The sequence below is a fragment of the Myotis nattereri genome, assembly GCF_964212035.1.
Source record: "Myotis nattereri genome assembly, chromosome: 6".
NCBI lineage: Eukaryota > Metazoa > Chordata > Mammalia > Chiroptera > Vespertilionidae > Myotis > Myotis nattereri.
This window is the reverse complement of record NC_138081.1, coordinates 79,874,403-79,892,881: the sequence shown is the minus strand read 5'-3', so window position 1 is coordinate 79,892,881 and position 18,479 is coordinate 79,874,403. Positions and strand designations below refer to the sequence as shown.

At 40.2% G+C, this 18,479-nt stretch overlaps 1 protein-coding gene across 3 annotated transcripts in view; it reads right to left on the bottom strand.

The window, feature by feature from the left end:
* Positions 1 to 1,014: 1,014 nt before the first annotated feature.
* EPB41L2 (erythrocyte membrane protein band 4.1 like 2) overlaps positions 1,015 to 18,479 on the bottom strand; it is a 188,022-nt gene continuing 170,557 nt past the window's right edge. For all 3 annotated transcript variants that reach the window (XM_081094579.1, XM_081094580.1, XM_081094581.1), the window contains 2 exons: positions 16,024 to 16,134; positions 1,015 to 2,255 (listed from right to left, as the gene is read on the bottom strand). In XM_081094579.1, the coding sequence (XP_080950705.1) occupies positions 16,030 to 16,134 (105 nt within the window). In that variant the 3' untranslated portion in view covers positions 1,015 to 2,255; positions 16,024 to 16,029. The remainder of the gene's footprint in view (positions 2,256 to 16,023; positions 16,135 to 18,479) is intronic.

Here is an 18,479-nt window from a genome sequence, read left to right as displayed (position 1 = left end):
TTTGTTTCATTGCCAGAGTCTTGGTGGTAATTATTGCATGGACTGTGGTGGATGCCATGAGTAAGTAATGCTACAGGATGTCATAAAGAAAAAACTACTCAAGATAGTGAAATACCAGCAATCTACCCCTTTGGGGTTTTGAAAGCTCAGTTTATAGAGATTATACAGCCGTGGGCAAACTATGGCCCGCCGGCCGGATCCGGCCCGTTCGGCTGTTCTATCCGGCCCGTGGAGCCGAAAGAGCGGAGGGTTCTCTTGCTCTCCCCTCCGCTCCTTCACCAGCAGCAGTGTTAACATGAATTAGTTCACACAAACACTCCATCCATGCTTTTGTTCCGGCCCTCCGGTCCAGTTTAAGAACCCATTGTGGCCCTCGAGTCAAAAAGTTTGCCCACCCCTGGATTATAACATCCTGAGAAATAGTTGGTAATGAATACAAAATATTTAAAAAAACAAGAGCCTTACTGCTGTAGTCACAGGTGACGTTACCAGCATTGTTCCCCCACAGGTGTTGCGACCTCTCTGGGGCCCCACGCCCTGAGCCAACCTGAGCCCTGACTGACCTCGGCATCTCCTGTCCCACTGGAGCTGCCGCAGACATGCCTCCTGTCGCTGCACCTGTCTTCAACAGTATGGAAAGACACTGTTCAAAATCCCTGGCAAGATCACCCTCTGCTTTAAATACGAATGTTATATATATAAGCTTTCCGATGGAAAATATTTACAGAACCACATTTGATTCCAGAATATTTCTAAGGCTCGGCTCGATTTAGTCAAAGCTGGGGTGGATTATGTAACCAGGCAGGAGGAGTCTGGCATTGTAAACATTAGGTTCACAAACTTTTAACATTGCCTTGGCCACTTGAAATCAGTGATAATGGCAGCATCAAATTATCCAAGATCTGAATAACAGACTCTAAAAATGCTACATCCCATAAAATAACAGGACTTCTGACTGGAGATATCCCTTGATTTTATTTTTTTAAACCTTTATAAAAAAAGAAATGACAAGGCTAGAGAATAAACCAACTTTATTTTATAACAGTATTACAGAAAGCAAAATATCATTTAATACAACTTGAAGCTGCTATAAATCTAATCTGGCATCATAACTATACATCAGGTCAAAAGCAAAGGGAAAATGTTCCATACAGTTAATAAGTCCCTATCAGATCTCTGGTGTCAGCTTCAAACAGTCTAGTTTTCTGATGCCCATCCAAACACCACCACAGCCCTGCCCACTCCTCTCCCCTGTGCCCTCAAACCTGTGTGAATCCCACTATCTGAGAGAGACAGACCTGCTCAATAACAAAAGGTCAGTTTCACATGTACACAAGGAGGTTTAATACAAAGCAAGTGTTCTACACAAATGTCCAAATAATGGAAAGTACTGAAATTTGGACATGTTAAGAAAGAAAGCACTAATAAGGTTTTAAGCTGCCTGAATACTTCAGTAGGAGGGAAGACACCGTTGCCTCTTGCTCCTCCCTCCTGTTTCTGGAATGCTGCCGAAGAGCGTGTCTGAGAGGCATTGGCACTGCGGTGCGGCGGGGTCTCCGCACACAGCACGTGGTCAGTGAGCTGCTGCATAATTCTCCAGTCTGGAGTCTCTGACTTTCTACTAACAGTAAAAAGTCACAGGACTGGAAAGTCAAAAGGGATCCCATAAAAGATATTCCCAATGAATTTCTAAAACATTAGAAAGTTTTTGAGATGTAAGAAATGCTTTTAATCTGTACTAATATTTCTCATACAGTGTATTTACTGCAATTTGAAAACTGTAAATATCTGCTGTAATTGGTGGGAGTTCAGTGGGAACGGGAAGGAGGAAAGACACTACCTAAGTTAGTCACAGCGTTTTCTTTCCGCACAACAGCACCTGTTCCAGTGAACAGCACCTCACCAGCCAGGCTGGCTTTGTTCACTATCATTGGATCATTTGAGTCATAAAAAGCAGGTAGTTGTACACAAAGTAAACAGGAAACAAAACAAAACTCCCTAATTAAAATAAAAAAGGAAGAAAGAACCAAGATTACTTAGGAGTGGTTATAAAACAAAACAATATATTAAAATGTGAGGGAACAGAGTAGACCAGAGCTGTTAAGGTAGGGTTTGTTGTTGGCATTTTAACACTTCAGGCTTCTGGTCATTGTTACCAGTCGTAAATTCGCAGGAGTAGTGGTGTGGCATTAAGACTTGAAACGGTCAAAATTCTTCAGGTTCACAAAGTTGAATGTTGTTTAATAAATGGATTTCTAGGAGGAAAAGAGACAAGGCTTAAATATTCAAAGACAGAGGCTTTGAGGAAAAAAAGTGTAGGTAACATTCATAAAATTCCAAATCAAGGAAACCACAGTGACTATCTGCTTGGCTCCACAGTAAATGATGTTTGCCAGGAGCCATACATGAGACCCTATTCCACCCTTGAGGGCCTTAAAGTATCTTGAGAACTGACAAGCATATTAGAAACAACTGGCTAGTAAGAATAAACCAAAAGCAAGTAAATTATAAAACACAGGTAATTCATACAGTAAAAATATAAAAAAGAGAAACCAATATAGGTTTTAAAAGTAGATCCAAGTACAGAAGAAAAACAAGTCAATTTTGAATTGAACAGAAAGGGTACTTTATTTCAGGTGTGGAGAATGGAATGGAGGAAAGAGGCCCGGAAGTGAGAAAGTGCCGAGTATTACGATGGGTGTGCAGATGTACGGGAGGGTGGGCAAGAATGAATGTGAGGAACAGGACAGTGAAGAAATGGACATTACTGAAGCTAAGTAATGGCATGGTGAGTAACTGAAGATAAGGTAAAAAACATTAGGTACATGTTTTAATACCAGACCGAGAAATATGAACTTGAACTAACAGACAAAGAATAAATTCAGAAAGGGTATTCAATAAAAAGATCAACTGCCAATCTACTGCAATGATGCGGACTGGAGTGTGAGAGGAGGGATGACAGAGCAGAGCCGGGGCTGGCCAGTTCAAAGGGGGCATGAGAGGAGGCTGGGTGTGGCTCTCCTCTGGTTCTGAGGAAGGTCTGACATGGCCTGAGATTTACATTTTGACATCATCACTGTGGCTTCAGTATGATGAACAGACTAGAGGTGGAGGGGAGTGAAGACGGGAACACCAGTCTGGAGGCCACTCAGCAGCCCAGGCTGCATGAGGAAGATGACACAGGTCAGGGATGGCTGCTGGAACCAAGGGCCCAGACTACAGAAATCAGGTGGAAGAGACTAGGAAGGCAGTACCAGAGAGTACTTTCAGGTTTGGAGTCCTGAACCTCAAAAACAGAGGTAGAATAAGAGGCTTACAGCCTGGGTGAGGTCTTAGAGCTAGAGATAAGGATTTGTCAGCACAAAGGAACAAGTGAAACCAATAGATGGAATTAGTCTCATGTGAGTATAACAGAAAAATGAGAGAAAGGAGTCTTGGGAGCCCACAATGAAAGGTAAGTAGGTCGGAGAGGGGACTAAAATAGGAATGGACAGGGAGGCAGACAAAAACTAAGGATGGTGCATTGTCCTTGAAAGAGAGAGTTTTAAGAAGACAACTTTTCATTTTGTATTTCAGCTTGATTGTAAGTTTTGGTAAAACATAGGTGATTACAGAGGATGGTCGAGAGGTAATTAAGGACCTTTCCAAGACACACTGGTCCCAAATTAAGTCCTGTTTTAATGAAAAATCTCCCCACTGTTTAGATGTATCACAGGTATTATAGCCTCTGATTATTCAGGACAGATTGATTAATCAAATTCATTTTATTCCACCCCGTTGTCTGCTTTGGGCTATTTCATTACTCATTAGTACTTGTGCTTGATTCTAGGCAGTGAAAAATCAATGGAAAAAACACAAAGTTGTCTTTTTTAGGTTAGTAATTATGGGGGGTGGTGAGGAGGGAATGGATAAAACTACCCATTGGATTTGGAAGTTATTTGTGACCTTCAGTCACACTATCTAGCTATCTACTCTTTTTCTTTATGGGCTTCTAGCTATCTCTGTTTTCTTTGCTTAGTAAACATGCATCGTTGTTGAACTCAGCTGCCACTGTGCCTAGCTTATGATATGGAAAATGAACCCTTGAGGTTACAGGGCCTGGAAACCTACAGAGAGAAGGAGGTTGAGGATTCTGTTCTCCATTTCCTTTAGGCTCCATGTCACTGAATATGTTTTCACCAAAAATTAAAATTTGAATTTTTAAAATGAAGTCAAAATTAAACTTGTTTAAAAGTCATTAAATAAACAGAAATCAAGGAGTATGTAGGAATTGAATGAAAGAGATCTTGATTTCAAAGAGCTTCAACATTTATTGAAATATATGTAGAGAAAAAGACATAGTCACCCATGTAAAGTCAAGTATCATTTACTTTCATTTATTCATAATCAAACCACTAGAAAGTAAAATAAATCAATTTTTCTGAGAAATAATATAAATGATCATCCAAATAGCTTTCAGAATCAAAAAATTATAGTTATTATAATTTACTGTTAAACACATTTTTCTTGTTCTTTTAAAAAGCAGTAAATTGAGTATAACTCTGAGTTAATTAGATACTCAATGTTTCAGAATCCCCAGTTCCTATTGTCCTAGATGAATAAGGAATAACTTATATGAATTTTTTTAATTTACATGTCCACTCATCTTTCTGACTGCTTTTTGCACTTGAACACATATAGAAATGTATTTCCAAGTAAACATCTAACATTTGAGCTGGGAAGAAGCAAAGATAAGGATGAAATAGCATTAGCCATTTTAATTTCCAGGTTTTTTTGGCATGTAGCTGTGAGAAATAAAAACTTAATATTTGGCCATTCTTAAGACTACATTTGGGTCTAAATGATTTATCACATAGCCCAATCAAAGTGAAAACTAGCAACTGGTTCTTTATGTGCAAGCTGTAAAGTTTTAAGGAGTCTTTTCTTTTTTTTAAAGCTTAAATTCTACTCATATTCATAGAATTCTTGATATTATTATACAAATTGACAGGAATTAATTACTGGCATTAATTCAACCTGCTTTCACTTTTGACAACATCATAACATTCATACCTGGGGTTTGGATAAGACCATAGCTGTTAAGTATATGGGTTATAACTTTATGTATCAGAATTTTGGTCAAGCAAAAAAACCAAACACAAACAAACAAACCCCCCCCCCCCCCTCAAACCACTGTTTTCATGCTTCAGTTTCCCATCCTTAGACTATACAATGTCAGTGAACATTTCTAACTACTTTACTCACATTCCATAGCCTGTGTCTCCCTCTGTTGGCCAATGTGAGAATTGGTTTCACAAATTTGTAATTAGGTAGCTATTTCTTTCAGCTAATCACAGGTCTAATTCTATGTCCAAACTCTTCATGGAAACATGCCTGTTACCTACTTTGCATTAAGTCCTCATAGAGGGTGCAGAGTGTTTTTACCTTCCGCAGTGTGCTGTGACGAGCAGTGGGAAATCAGTCAAGTAAGCACAGAAGTTCTAACCTCATCTGAAAAGCACAATCTCCGTTTCCAGACACAAGGGGTTCACATCGTGCATCTCAATCTTGAGCACACTCTACTCCAGAAATTGATTCAGTGAGTTGCAAATGTGCCCTTTTAAAAAAGCATTTGATCCAGACCACTGGAAGCACTGGCTTTTAATAGTAAAGACTCATTGATTTCTTCAGGCCAAATTTCAGTGGGTTTTCTTTAAAGCTGACAGTTGTTTTTCTATTAGAATCTTTATGCCTGACTCATTTATGTGACTCTACTTAAGGAATTACTACCTCGCAGCAACTTTAGAAAACCTTGTCAATTTCACCTCATTTTGAAACATGATTGTTTTATACAATTTGGTTTGACCTGTTGTTCACTTAGCTTTATATCATAGCTGCAACCTCAGAAACATTTTGTACAAAAATAAATGTTTTTAAAATGAGTCCTGTGTCAAGAACATTGGTGGGAGTTATTATTTGAAAGTTTCCAATCATGAATTCTTGTAAAGCAATGTGATGTGAATTCACACTGACAGAGAATCGGTTCTGGCCAGTCATTGACGGCATGATTTGGGTGAGAGACTCCAACTGTCTAGGTCTCAAGTCCTCATCTACATCATAGTAAGAACTAATTCAGGTAATAAATGGCAAAGTTCTCAAATAAAGCTGGGCACAGAGTAGACACTCATTCTATCAATGTTAGCTAATATTCTTTTTATAGATTTTCATACATTGTATTTCACTCCTAGTTATGCTTTCAAATAAAATACAATTCTGCTCTGAAAGCTAGAGATGTGCAGTTCAGTTTCTCCATTAAGAATTGCCTGGAGCAGTGTAATAGTTCCTCACAGGGTACTTCATCTGATCTGGCACCCTTTCATCCATCTTACCTACTCCTGACAAATAAAATTACCGAAGAACAGTGCTCCTCCCAAACTCAAATCCCCAGTGCAGATGCGCTGCAGAGCGAAGTCTAAACTAAGGTTCTAACACGAATGGAAGACCGTCTGCAATTTGCTTTTGACAAATCTTTCTGGGTCTGCTGGGAACTCCACACAAAGCTACGGTGCAGGAATTGCTCTTTCTGATATCCATCCCATTGTTTTCTACAGGTTCTTTCCTCTCTCCCCATATGTTCAAACCCTCCCCAGCGCCCTGCACAGGGAGCTTTCCTGCCACTGTGGCAGGGAGGTCTTCTGATCTGCAAACCCAAACAGCCCCTTCAGTCAACCTGCATAGCTCTTCATTCAGGCTTCTCTGGAAAACTACGAATTTTTTACCCTATATGCCATTTATATACACATTCCTGTACTTTTGACTTTCTTATACTAACTGTAATAGTACCTTGAAAATGTATGTCCACAATATATACTAATGAATCTATGAGCTACAGCAACAGGGACTAATCTTCAAGTTGAGCAGAGAACAGAGGCTTGGGGAGGAAAAAACAGAAAGCACTACTGCCTGTCTTCACCGTTACTTTCACCTGCCGATTTAAGTGGAAAATTCTGGGTTCATTTTTCTGAATAACTGTCTCTGTGAAATCCCAGGAGGACTCTTACTTCTTCAAAAATACTGGTTTTCCCAAACGTCTGAAGCTTTGACAGAGATTTCTAAGAGTAGTTATTATCTGGCCGGAAAGCTAAGGTAAGGTCTTCTGGTTCATTCTGCCACATTCAAATCTACTGGGAACTTGCCATGAAAGCATTTTACAAAATCTTCAAGCTCCTTTTACATAACAAATGCACTACAGTTAAGGTTCTGTTCCATATGCTTTACTCCAGCTAAGCCTTTGCAAAACCTAGGTTCATAAGATAAGTAGAGATAGAAGGCATTTCTCTGTAGCATCAAATAAAAAGTGTACTTGTAAATACTAACAAAACCCTTATCTTTCAGAAAACCATCTTTGAAGCATTTATGAACAGAACTTGCTAAGTTTTCATTTAATATTTACTTTATAGAAAGGTTAGTCAGAATCAAAAGAATTCATCTCTATCCTCAACTCTCTGACTTATTAGTTTACCTTTTTTCTTACATCTTCAAAATCCAGTATGTTATTTTATATCAGAAGCACATCTCCACTTAGAACAGGCACATTTCAAATGCCCAACAGCCCAGTAGTACTGGCTACCACACTGAACGGAACAGGTCTAGATTCCCACTGGCTCTAATGCTAGCTGAACTATTTTGATGCATGAGTTAAATAAACATGGGGCTAACATGTCCTTGGAATGTAATCCTCACGAGGACTGGAGCATCTTAAAAACACACACACATACATATACACACAAACTTATCAGTTGCCATAGCAAAATTCCCTCCTACTGCCCCACACAAATTTACATGTTCAAAAAATAGTACCTGGGATGTCGAACATCGGAGAAGTCCTTGAGACTAATGCAGTTATATTTAGCTCCACGCGTGGATGGTACTTCATGACTCTTGAGTGTAATTACCTATGGCAAATGACTTTAATCTCTAGGATTCTGTTTCCTCATAAAAGAGGGCGGGGTGAGAAGATTATCTATTAAAGTATATATTCTTCATAACCACTTCCTCTACCCACCTCAGAGGTCAGGCGGGTAACAGACGAGTAGGGAGACCAGGTACCAACGACCTCAACATAAAAGATGCTGGCGACCTGGAGTGCTCCTCCCTATCTGAGGGTGGCAGCCCCTACTAGCCACAGGAGCCGTGAGGGAAAGCAGGCACAATGTTAGGGCTTCCAACGTTTCCAAATGGCTTAAGTATTCACAATTAATTCAAACTCTAAAAAATACTGCTTTGTCCAAAAAAGAAAATTCCAGATATGGCCTGCATGCATTCCCTTTGTAGATTTTGTCTTGCCCTTCTCCCCCTTGTTTTATTAACCCTAAATACTAATGAAAAAGTGGGGGAAACATGCAGCATTTGTATGGGATTAATAACCTTAACAAATTTGTAAGAGAGAAAAGATAATAAACATCTGAATAGGAAAACAGACGAAGGACACAAACTGGCAATTCAGAGAGAGGCAATGTGGGTGTGTATGTGTATGTGTATTTCAACCTCACTAGCAATAAAAAAAACACAACAATTAAAAATGCTCTTTCCCCACAATTTTAAAAGAAGAGGGAAATACTCTTTCCTCACCAGATTGGCAGATTTTTTTAAACTGTATAATCTTGAGTGCTGACAAGAGCATGGGGAACAGGGACACTCATAAACTGCTAGTGGGAGTCTAGCTCAGTGACACACCTACTCTAATTTTAGAAAATACTTGCCCTGGAGAAACAATGAATTTAATGTACAAAAATGTAAACACAAGTATATTTGTAGGTATATCTATAACTATGAAAACTGAGGAATAAACTAAATAACCATTAGTAGAGGTTAAGTAAACCATCAAGCATCCATTCAACAGCTGTTGAAAAAGGATGAGGTAATGACAAGGAAATTTATCTACAATGTACTGTTAAGTGTGTGTGTGGGGGGGGGTGGGGGGGGGGAGAAGCAAGATAAATATAGAGTTGACAGTCCCAGCCTACATAAATTGAGGTGTGAGTGCGTGTGTGTGAGTGTATGTGTTCACACATACGCACTGTGAAAAGGAATTAGCTCTCTCTAGGAGCAAAGAAATTATGGATCACTTACACTTTCAACTGCCTTTTCCTTTTTAAAAACTATAACCTCCTCTGTTTTACCATTGGGGGTGGGAGGGGGGAAGTAAACACTGTAAAGATAGGTTCATTTGCAAAAACAACAGTTGGTGATTTTGTCCAAGAGCAAACCCTGGGGAATTAGTGGCTACCAGGTGCCAATGCCTGCACGACGCAATGGCATCAGTGCCTCTTTTGTCAGGTAGTTCAAATACATTGCATATGACTCACTGATAGCACCTGCCAGATTTATAAATATTAAAACTGAACATTCCACAGCACCCAGAGTAAAAACTGGCTATGCCTAAAACTCACTAAATCCAAAATGGCTTTTTATTTCTATGTATAAGAGATCTTCATTTAGGTTTGATTAATCTATATTCAAAGCTAAGTTGTAATAAAATGCTAATTTTAGGAATGAGACTTGTACAACTAGGCAAACAGAATACAATAAAAATGCAACACGTTTGATATGCCTGCAAACCTCCTGGCTCCTGAATTGAAGCTAGTCACCTGGAAGTCCATAGGCTTGTGTTTCTTTTCAAGGATAGGGTGATGCCACCCGTAAACGAGTAGCTCATGATTAGCCTGAGCTCGGTTCAGCCAATACGGTTTTCTCCTGTCCGGTCAGTTAGATAGCTAATGCTAATTGCCTACTTGGCTTGTGAGTTCATTTTGAAAATATAGGTATCACCCTAAGGTTGAAATGTTGGTTTGAATACAGTGTTATCTTGTTTAGAAATTGATGTTCATAGATGCTCAATAAGTACAGAAAGCAAAACCACTAATTTAGTTACGTGTTTATTATGGTTTGGGGATTGGGACTCAGGGTTTATCTAACAGGTTCCAAGGAATGATGGATTTGCCAGGCTTTTAGCAATCACAGCACTAGCTCTGGTGGCTCTGTGAAACCTAACGCAATGCTCTCCATCGTCTCAGATGAAGACAGGCAGAGCAGACAAAAAGGCCAAAGGCCCAATTACTGTTTTCCAGATTCCTGAAAGCAGTCTCCATGTGAAATCCCTTTTCCTCAACCTGCTGCAGGGCTTCATCCCTACTTCTTGACTGAAGAACTCTGACAAAGCCCCCAGGTTGTACCAACAAATTCAAAGGACACATTCACTTCATTTCTTTGCCATATTTAATACTTGATTACTCTCTCCTTCTTAAAGTTATCCTCTTCTTGCTATTTTCATGACATCCTTTCTCCCTGTTTTCTTCCTACCTCTGGCTCCTCCTCTTCTATGTCCTCGGCTCCCCAGGTCACAACACTCTGACCTGGCCTTGGGTGAGCTCAAACCAAAGGCTTCATCAGTAGACAACACATTCGGATGACCTCCAAATCTCCTCCTGATCTGAAGCCTGCTGTGCTCTCTCAACTCTTGGCTACCTCCTGGACCTCTCCATCTATATGCTTTTTTTAAAAAAATATATATATATATATATATTTTATTGATTTTTTACAGAGAGGAAGGGAGAGGGATAGAGAGTTAGAAACATCGATGAGAGAGAAACATCGATCAGTTGCCTCCTGCACACTCCCTACTGGGGATGTGCCTGCAACCAAGGTACAGGCTCTTGACCAGAATCGAACCTGGGACCCTCGAGTCCGCAGGCCAACGCTCTATTCATTGAGCCAAAACAGTTAGGGCGTAGATGCTTCTTAAAGTCAACATCTCTGGGATAGAAAATCTTCATGTTTATTTGACTCTTAAGACCAAAAACGGATTCATGGCTGACTTTATGTGTTACAAAAGGTTCTTACAACCTGTCTTGGAAACAAACTCTTCTGTAAATTTCATTATCACCCCGTTTACAGATGGCAGAACTGAAGTATAACATGAAATAACCTACCCAGGTCAGAGAACAATGAAGTAGATTTTAACCCAGCAAATCTGCTATGCTACACTTTATGCTACACCATCCGGTAAATTTCCATTTACCCATAGTGTGTGTGTGTAATATGGGGCCTACAGACTCACTTCCAAGCTTCCTCCATAATTCCTGTGACAGTTGGTTCCTGCTACATAGTACACAGAACAAAAGATATACTTTTGCTTTAAGACAGAGCAGAGGACTGGCGATACTGCACATGCTATGTGAGAAAATAAACACGTATTCCGCGACTGCAATGACAGGAACCACCAACTCACTTGCCCAAGCTATCCACCTGGGCATTATGTGGGAGTTTTCCTCTGCTCACCCACCTACTCAACTTACTAACTTCCATACCTTCATGCAATCACCCACTCACAAACCTCTACCTAATACTATCCCTCAAATACATGAGGAGTACCCATAGCTTTTCAGGATAAAGATTAGCCTCTTTGGCTTGGCTCATAAGGCTCTACAACAGTGGTTCTCAACCTTCCTAATGCCGTGACCCTTTAATACAGTTCCTCATGTTGTGATGACCCCCAACCATAAAATTATTTTTGTTGCTACTTCATAACTGAAGTAGTAATTTCAAGTAGTAATTTTGCTACTGTTATGAATCATAATGTAAATATCTGATATGCTATATGTTTTCCAATGGTTGCGACCCACAGGTTGAGAACCATTGCTCTATAAGATCAAGCCTCTGCCTCCCTGCTCCTGTCATCTCCCTTCACTCTCCTGCAAGTGGTCTGCAATCCAGCTACACCTGACCTTGTGAGATTCCTAGAGTGTCAAGTTCACAGCACCATAACCCGTCTGGAATGCCCCCTTCCATACCTTTCTTCACTGAGCTGACGCCTACTCACCTGGAAGCTCAAGAGAGAGGCCCCATTATGATTATTTTAGAGACCTTGCCTTTCTGTTCCCACTCAACTCAGTTGAGAACATATAAACTTGAAACTATTCTGCTACCACTGATTTACTGTCTGTGAGTGTGACCTTGTTTGATTTGAAACCTCCATGGCGAGACAGGAAAAGGTATCTGATGGGCACTCCACTAATATTTGTATAATGAGCAAATACATGAAAAAAATGAGTAGATGGTTGCGTCTTCGGCTGTTCACTGCTTCCAGATGAAAAGGAGGTATCTTCACTTTTACCCTACATCAAGGATTGCTCCAGAAGTCAGAGGCTCAGTGAAGTCTGGGTTCAGAGAGCTCATGGTGCCAACTGAAGTGAGTCACGAGCTCCCCTCCTGGGCCCATTCTTTTCGAGGCCACACCCCCCACCCCACCAAGCCTGCATTCTTCTTCCTCCTGACCAGGACTGCCTGAACACCAATCCAGTGGGGACAGGCCAGTGACACTGTGTCCATTTGCGGGCTTATAAATATGCATTTATGACAAACTGACAGGATGGACTAGTCCATAAGGGGACATAAAGAAAAGGTTACAAAGGTTTAGTGAAGTTCTGCTCTGAAGTCTGTGTTTTCTTTTTCATGGTTTCTGAATTAAGCTCCTCTCCGCCTCACAGCTGGCCAACCCCTGCTGAGATGGCAGACATGCAGGTTCTGTCCATGCAGGCTGTCTTTGCCCATCTTTGTGTCTGTTCCGCCCCCACCTTGCAGTGCTTGATGAAAAGCTCAGAACTACTCTAAAGGGAGAGGTCAGATCAGGAGGAGAGTTTTCTACATCTGACAAGGGGAGCCAGGGCAGACACACAGTTATTTACTCTCTCTGACGTTCAGATACTGTCTGGGTCCTGCTCTTTGCCTCGGCACACCTGCTGCCTCTGTGCGATCCTGGGAGTGCAAACACACTCTCCTCTTGATTGTCACCAGCAAAGGGAATTTTTCAAGAACAAGCTGCAGCCAGAGGGGGTGGAGATGCTAAAATGACTTAAGGCACTGAGGTAACTCCTATTCTTCCTTCAGATATCAACTCAAACATTGTTTCTCAAGTTACAATAGGTTAAATTTATAATAGTTCAACTCTGTCTGTTTCTTCTACAAGTTTGACTATTTCAATCCTCAATGCCTAGCCCTACCCTAGCACATTTTGATGCTCAAATATTTTTTGAATGGATGAATTTTCCCAAATCTAGTTTGTTCATCTTATATGTGAGTTGATACTTTAACTTCATATATATGTTTAACCAGTTGCTTATAAGAGATGACCTCAAAGACAGGCAAACTTCAAAGGCTGTGTGTGTGTGTGTGTCTCCCAATGCAAAAATAAATTAAGGTACAAGGAATAACTGATATAACTAATTAATGCATTTTAACTTATTAAATGCCACAAAGGAAGGTGGGGGTGTTGGTAATATTCACAGTGATCACTACCGATTCAAAGAATTTAGAGAAGAAATACCCACTCGTTATCTTATTATACCCTTATAATAAGTCCTACGAGTTTTTTTTTGTGTTTTTTTTTAAAAAAGAGGTAGATTTAACCATCCCCACTGATTTGTACAATGTCACATAGTTTGAGATCTGACAAGATTAAAACATAATATTTGACCGTCTGACTCCCAGCTAAGTAAGGTGTTCTCAATCTTCCATATATAAAACTATCAGAAAAGTACATCTCAAAAATAAGAAGATCAACATTTACCATATTATACACCACATTTATTCAGGTATCTAGATAATGTGTAAAAATTTTAACTGATTTCTGCTTATAGCCCCTTTGTCCACCTGTGTTAAAAATAGCATGTAAATAAATAAAGGGTAAAGTTGCTAGGTATTAGACAATATAGAAAAGCCAATTGTATCTGCCTATACCGGCAACAGCTAGAAAAGATTTATAAGACCTCTCTCTGGGTAAAATAATCATACAATTTCACTGAAAGAAATTAAAGAAGACCTACATAAGTAGAGAGATATTTTATGTTTGTAGAAAAGAAGACAATATCATAAAGATATAGTTTTTATTATACTGAGCTAAAGAGTGGGTGTAATTCCAATTAAAATACCAGAAGGTTTATCTTAGAACCGAATAATCTGACTTTGAAATTTGTATGACATAAGAAGAGCCCAGAACAGCCAAGACACTCCTGAAGGAAAAGAACACCCTTAGGGAGACACGGCCTAGCAGCTCTCAGATCATTTCAGAACGACAGTGACTCAGACAGCCTGGCACTGGCATAGGGATGCACACACGGACGGATGGAAATGGGAGCGCTCGGAAACACACCCATGCATACAAGAAACTGGATACATGACCTGCAGACTAGAGGGCGAAAAGATGGGCTCTTCAATAAACAATAATGGCACGCTGGCTACTTATACAGAAAACAAATGGATCACTGTTTCTCATCACACAGGAAAAACAATTTCGGATGATTTAAGAAATGATATGTGAAAGGCAACATTAAAATCGCAGGATCAAAAATATCTTTAATATTTCAGGGTATGAAAAAAACATAAACCATAAAGGAAAGCTTGATAACCCTTGGCAGGAAAGCCTGCCAGGGTCAGGAGAGAACACTGTCAGTGGAGGAAAGGGCTCCTTCTCAAGGTGGCCAACTATATTAACTATATTAATAACTAAATTCAATGTATTAATAACTATAGTGGAGTAATTAATAATAAAAGGCAAACCAGAACACATAAAATTGACAAAGGATTAATATCCAGAATCTGTCCATACTCAATAAGAACAAGAAAGGTATCTATTGCAAAAGTTAAAAACTTAAAGGGGAGGCTGTGCAATGACGGAACTCCTCACTCTGCGATGAAAAAGCACGTGGCCTTGCTACAGGCGGAGTGTTCTGTGACCAGCCACCCCTAGATTAACCAAAGAACTTACATGCATATGTGCATAACTCATGGACATAGTGAGGGGGGCAGGATGGAGGGGGTCAATGGGGAAAAAAAGGGGCATTTGTAATACTTTGAACAATAAAAATAAGTTGAAAAAACAAATAAAAAATAAAATCCATACATAATTATGAACATTTAATCATTTCATTAAGAATTCTTTAGCCCAACTTTTAATAGCTATATTTAGTCATCACATAATGATGATAGCAGAAGGTACAACCAACTCTACTGTTGGCCATTTAGGTTGTTTCCAATTTTTTGCTAGTATACATAAAAATATTATAAATACATTTGTAATCTTCATACATATCTCTGATTATTTAAGATATAGTTTTTAAAGTGGTATAAATGGTAGGCATGTTTAATGTAAGTTTTTGCCAAATTGTCCTCCAGGAAATATTACTAATTTATACAGCAGCATATGAATATATTTTTCCTCCCACAACCTCCCCAACACTGGTTAAAAACATAAACTTTGGCATATTTATAAGTGAAAACTTGTACACTGCATTTTTCATTGATATTGACTTAAGCAACAGTGATGCTGAACATTTTTGTTTATGTTCACTTAGTGTCTATGTGGTTTACTTGCTTAATCCTCTGCCCATTTTTCTACTGAAGGGTTTACATTTTTTGATGGCACATAGGAGTTCTTAATATATTCAGGATACTAATCCTTTCTCTGCCAGGCATGTTAAACATTGTCATTTATTCTTTACTTTTGTTTTTGTTAGTTTGCTTAAAGTTATACATAATCAAAGAAATCTTTTCCTTTCATGGTTCATTCTCTGACATACCATTACTAATGCCTATATTAAAAGAATTTAACTCGGCTCTCCCATTGCGCCTCTTGCAATAAAATCCCTCATCTAAATGAAGACAGCATCACCTTCTCAAAGGGTCATTGTGAACATTAATTAAGATAACTGTACTCGTGTGCTTGTAAACAGTAAAGCAACTTATCAATGTCAGTTACTAGCAGCCCTCAAGACCTGCCAGTTATTAACACCAATTGCCCTGTGGTGGAAAGTTTATAATTCTATCCAGGCAACCTGAGCAGATGGACTTGGGAATAACAGTCTGGAAAATCAAATGGGACGACAGGAGAAAGACACTGTGACACAGAAGCCCCTTTCACATCCCTCAGCAGGTTCAGAACCACAGAACAGTCACGAGAAGGAGCCCGGAGAGCACAGGCTCTCTTACCTTGACTTAATCTTCCCCTTCATCCAACTCAGTTTCCTTGTGCACCACCACTCTTGTGACCGACATGTCGGGGTGCTGCTCTCTGGCTTCCCTGATGGCCTGGGCCAGCGCCTGCCAGGGTCAGGAGAGAACACTGTCAGTGGAGGAAAGGGCTCCTTCTCAAGGTGGCCAAACACATGCCTGCTGAGCACCTGGGATTTTGCCTCTGCTCTTTGAGGAAGCAGAAGACTTGAAATGGGCTCACTGTTCCTTTTAGAGGCTGCTTCTCATTTCCCCAGAGTCCCCATTTGTCCAGGCTACTTTCAAATAATAACACATGTGGAAGAAGCAGGCTGGCTCTGAATCCCAGCGGTGCCCTCACCACAAGACCTGGGAAAACGGATCTGCTCTGACCTTAGCATTCTCACCTATCACCTGAGATTAAATGCTCAGGCTAAAGAGAGCATGTTCAAGTCTGTTGTAAGGATAGAAGGGATGGTGTACAGCATAGAGCTTACCCTGCACACTCAAGTGACACTTGCTATTGACCAACTGCCTGAAACCCCAAGGTGCAGGACTAGATCTCATGCACCTCTGCCCTCTTTGGGCTCTCAGTAAGTGTTTGAGTAACACGTTCGTTGAACTGAAAAATGTTGCAGTAAAAATATCTATAAACTTTTAGGGCACAGAACAATGAAAACCCACAAATGATAGTGACACACAATCAGTACAGTTTGAGACCAGAGTAGACAGATCCCTACTTTACAGCTGAAAACAGTGAAGGAGCAAAGGTTAACGGGTCTTTCCTGCCGGGGCTGCAGGGCAGGAGTGGGCCTCAGGGTGCCCTCCCACTAGTTCTCTCTGGACCTGCTGTGAACAGCAATAAGGTTTCCTGCAATGTATCAGAAAGTGCTGTGGCAAATGGAAAGATCCTATTTTTTGGAGGGGAAAGATTTTTAAAGAAAAGTACAAGAAAACACCATAGAAGGACACTAAAAATCGAGGACAGATCTCTGAAACAAAGAAATTCTACCAGGCTAGAGAGCACCCTACCTCATAAGGAAAATATACTTCTAGGAAAAGCAGCATGATGGTTCCTGTTGCTGTCAACTGCCTAAGGGGACAACTGCATTTTTTGTTTGGAATATAGTTTCTGTCAGCCGGAAGGTTACTGAGCAAAACCCTGAGCCTCATTCCACACAAAAGAGGTAAGCTACAAAAGAAGAAATTGTTTTTACACCAAAAAACTTTTGCACAGAAGCCTGGAAGACACTTAGGGGTACTTAAGTTTTCACTAGGGGACAATCTCTCGCACCCCACCTGTGTCAGGACAAAAGCAAAGTCAGACAGGGACCAGCCTCCAACATGAGTAGCAGCTCCACTGCTTGTCTGGTAAGCAAGGCAGGAGAACCAGAGGGCAGGAGTGGAGTGGGGTGAAGAGCAGGGCTCTTATCTCAAAGAAGGTCAGAAGGTGCTTCTGTGTATGGACCACAATTCGAACAGGAGTACACATGTGTTCAGAGGGAAGAAGGAGACCAGGACGATCAAAATTATCTACCCATGTCGGTCTTTGGAACCCTAACTGGGAAGGGTTGGAGCTTTGATGGAAGTCAAATGTAGCCACAGGCAACTTATCGGATACTTTTAAGTTTATGTTCACTCCAAAGATTACATTGAAACAGTGTAAATGTTAAAGCGAAAATACAAATTATGTTCATGGGTAAGTAACACATGTAAAACATGCTTTAATTAGAAAAGTAGACAGGCCCAGGCCGGGTAGCTCCATTGGGTAGAGCGTAGTCCCATACACCAAGGTTGTGGGTTTAGTCCCAGTCAGGGCACATACAAGAATCAACCAATGAATACATAAGTAAGTGAACAACAATTCTCTCTCTCTCTCTCTCTCTCTCTCTCTCTCTCTCTCTACCTATCTCTATCTCTTTCAAAATCACTCAATAAATTAAAAATTAGCAAGCAGAGAAACTAAAAAACTGCTAGTCATCTTTAGTCAAAATCAGTTTGCCATTAGTTTCTTTCATTTCATGATATTAGACATGAAATTAAACACTTTAAATGTTAATTTATTATGAATAGACTGTGAGAAAACATATCACATTGCCAAACTGATAAGTTATTTTCTTAGAACTGGGTTTTGCTCAGTAACCTTCGGCTGACAGCTGACCGAGGAGCAAGGGCCAGGTCATTTACGCATCCCCAGTAGAGAGGTGAGTGTCAAGGACTGACTGGCACAGGGTAAAGAACCCGCAAAGCAGGTTTCGATGAAAGCACGCCTCTTTAATTTGCCAGCACAAGAGATTCCTTTTTTCCTGTCTTGCTCAGATGAAGCAATTCCTTCCACTATGAAGATACTTTTAACGTAGGCAAGGAGCTGAAAAGGTGTCAATGATATTAAAGTCACTACATGATCAACGTCGGTTTTGGGCAAAGAGGTGATATCTCTCTTTTAATTTCAAATA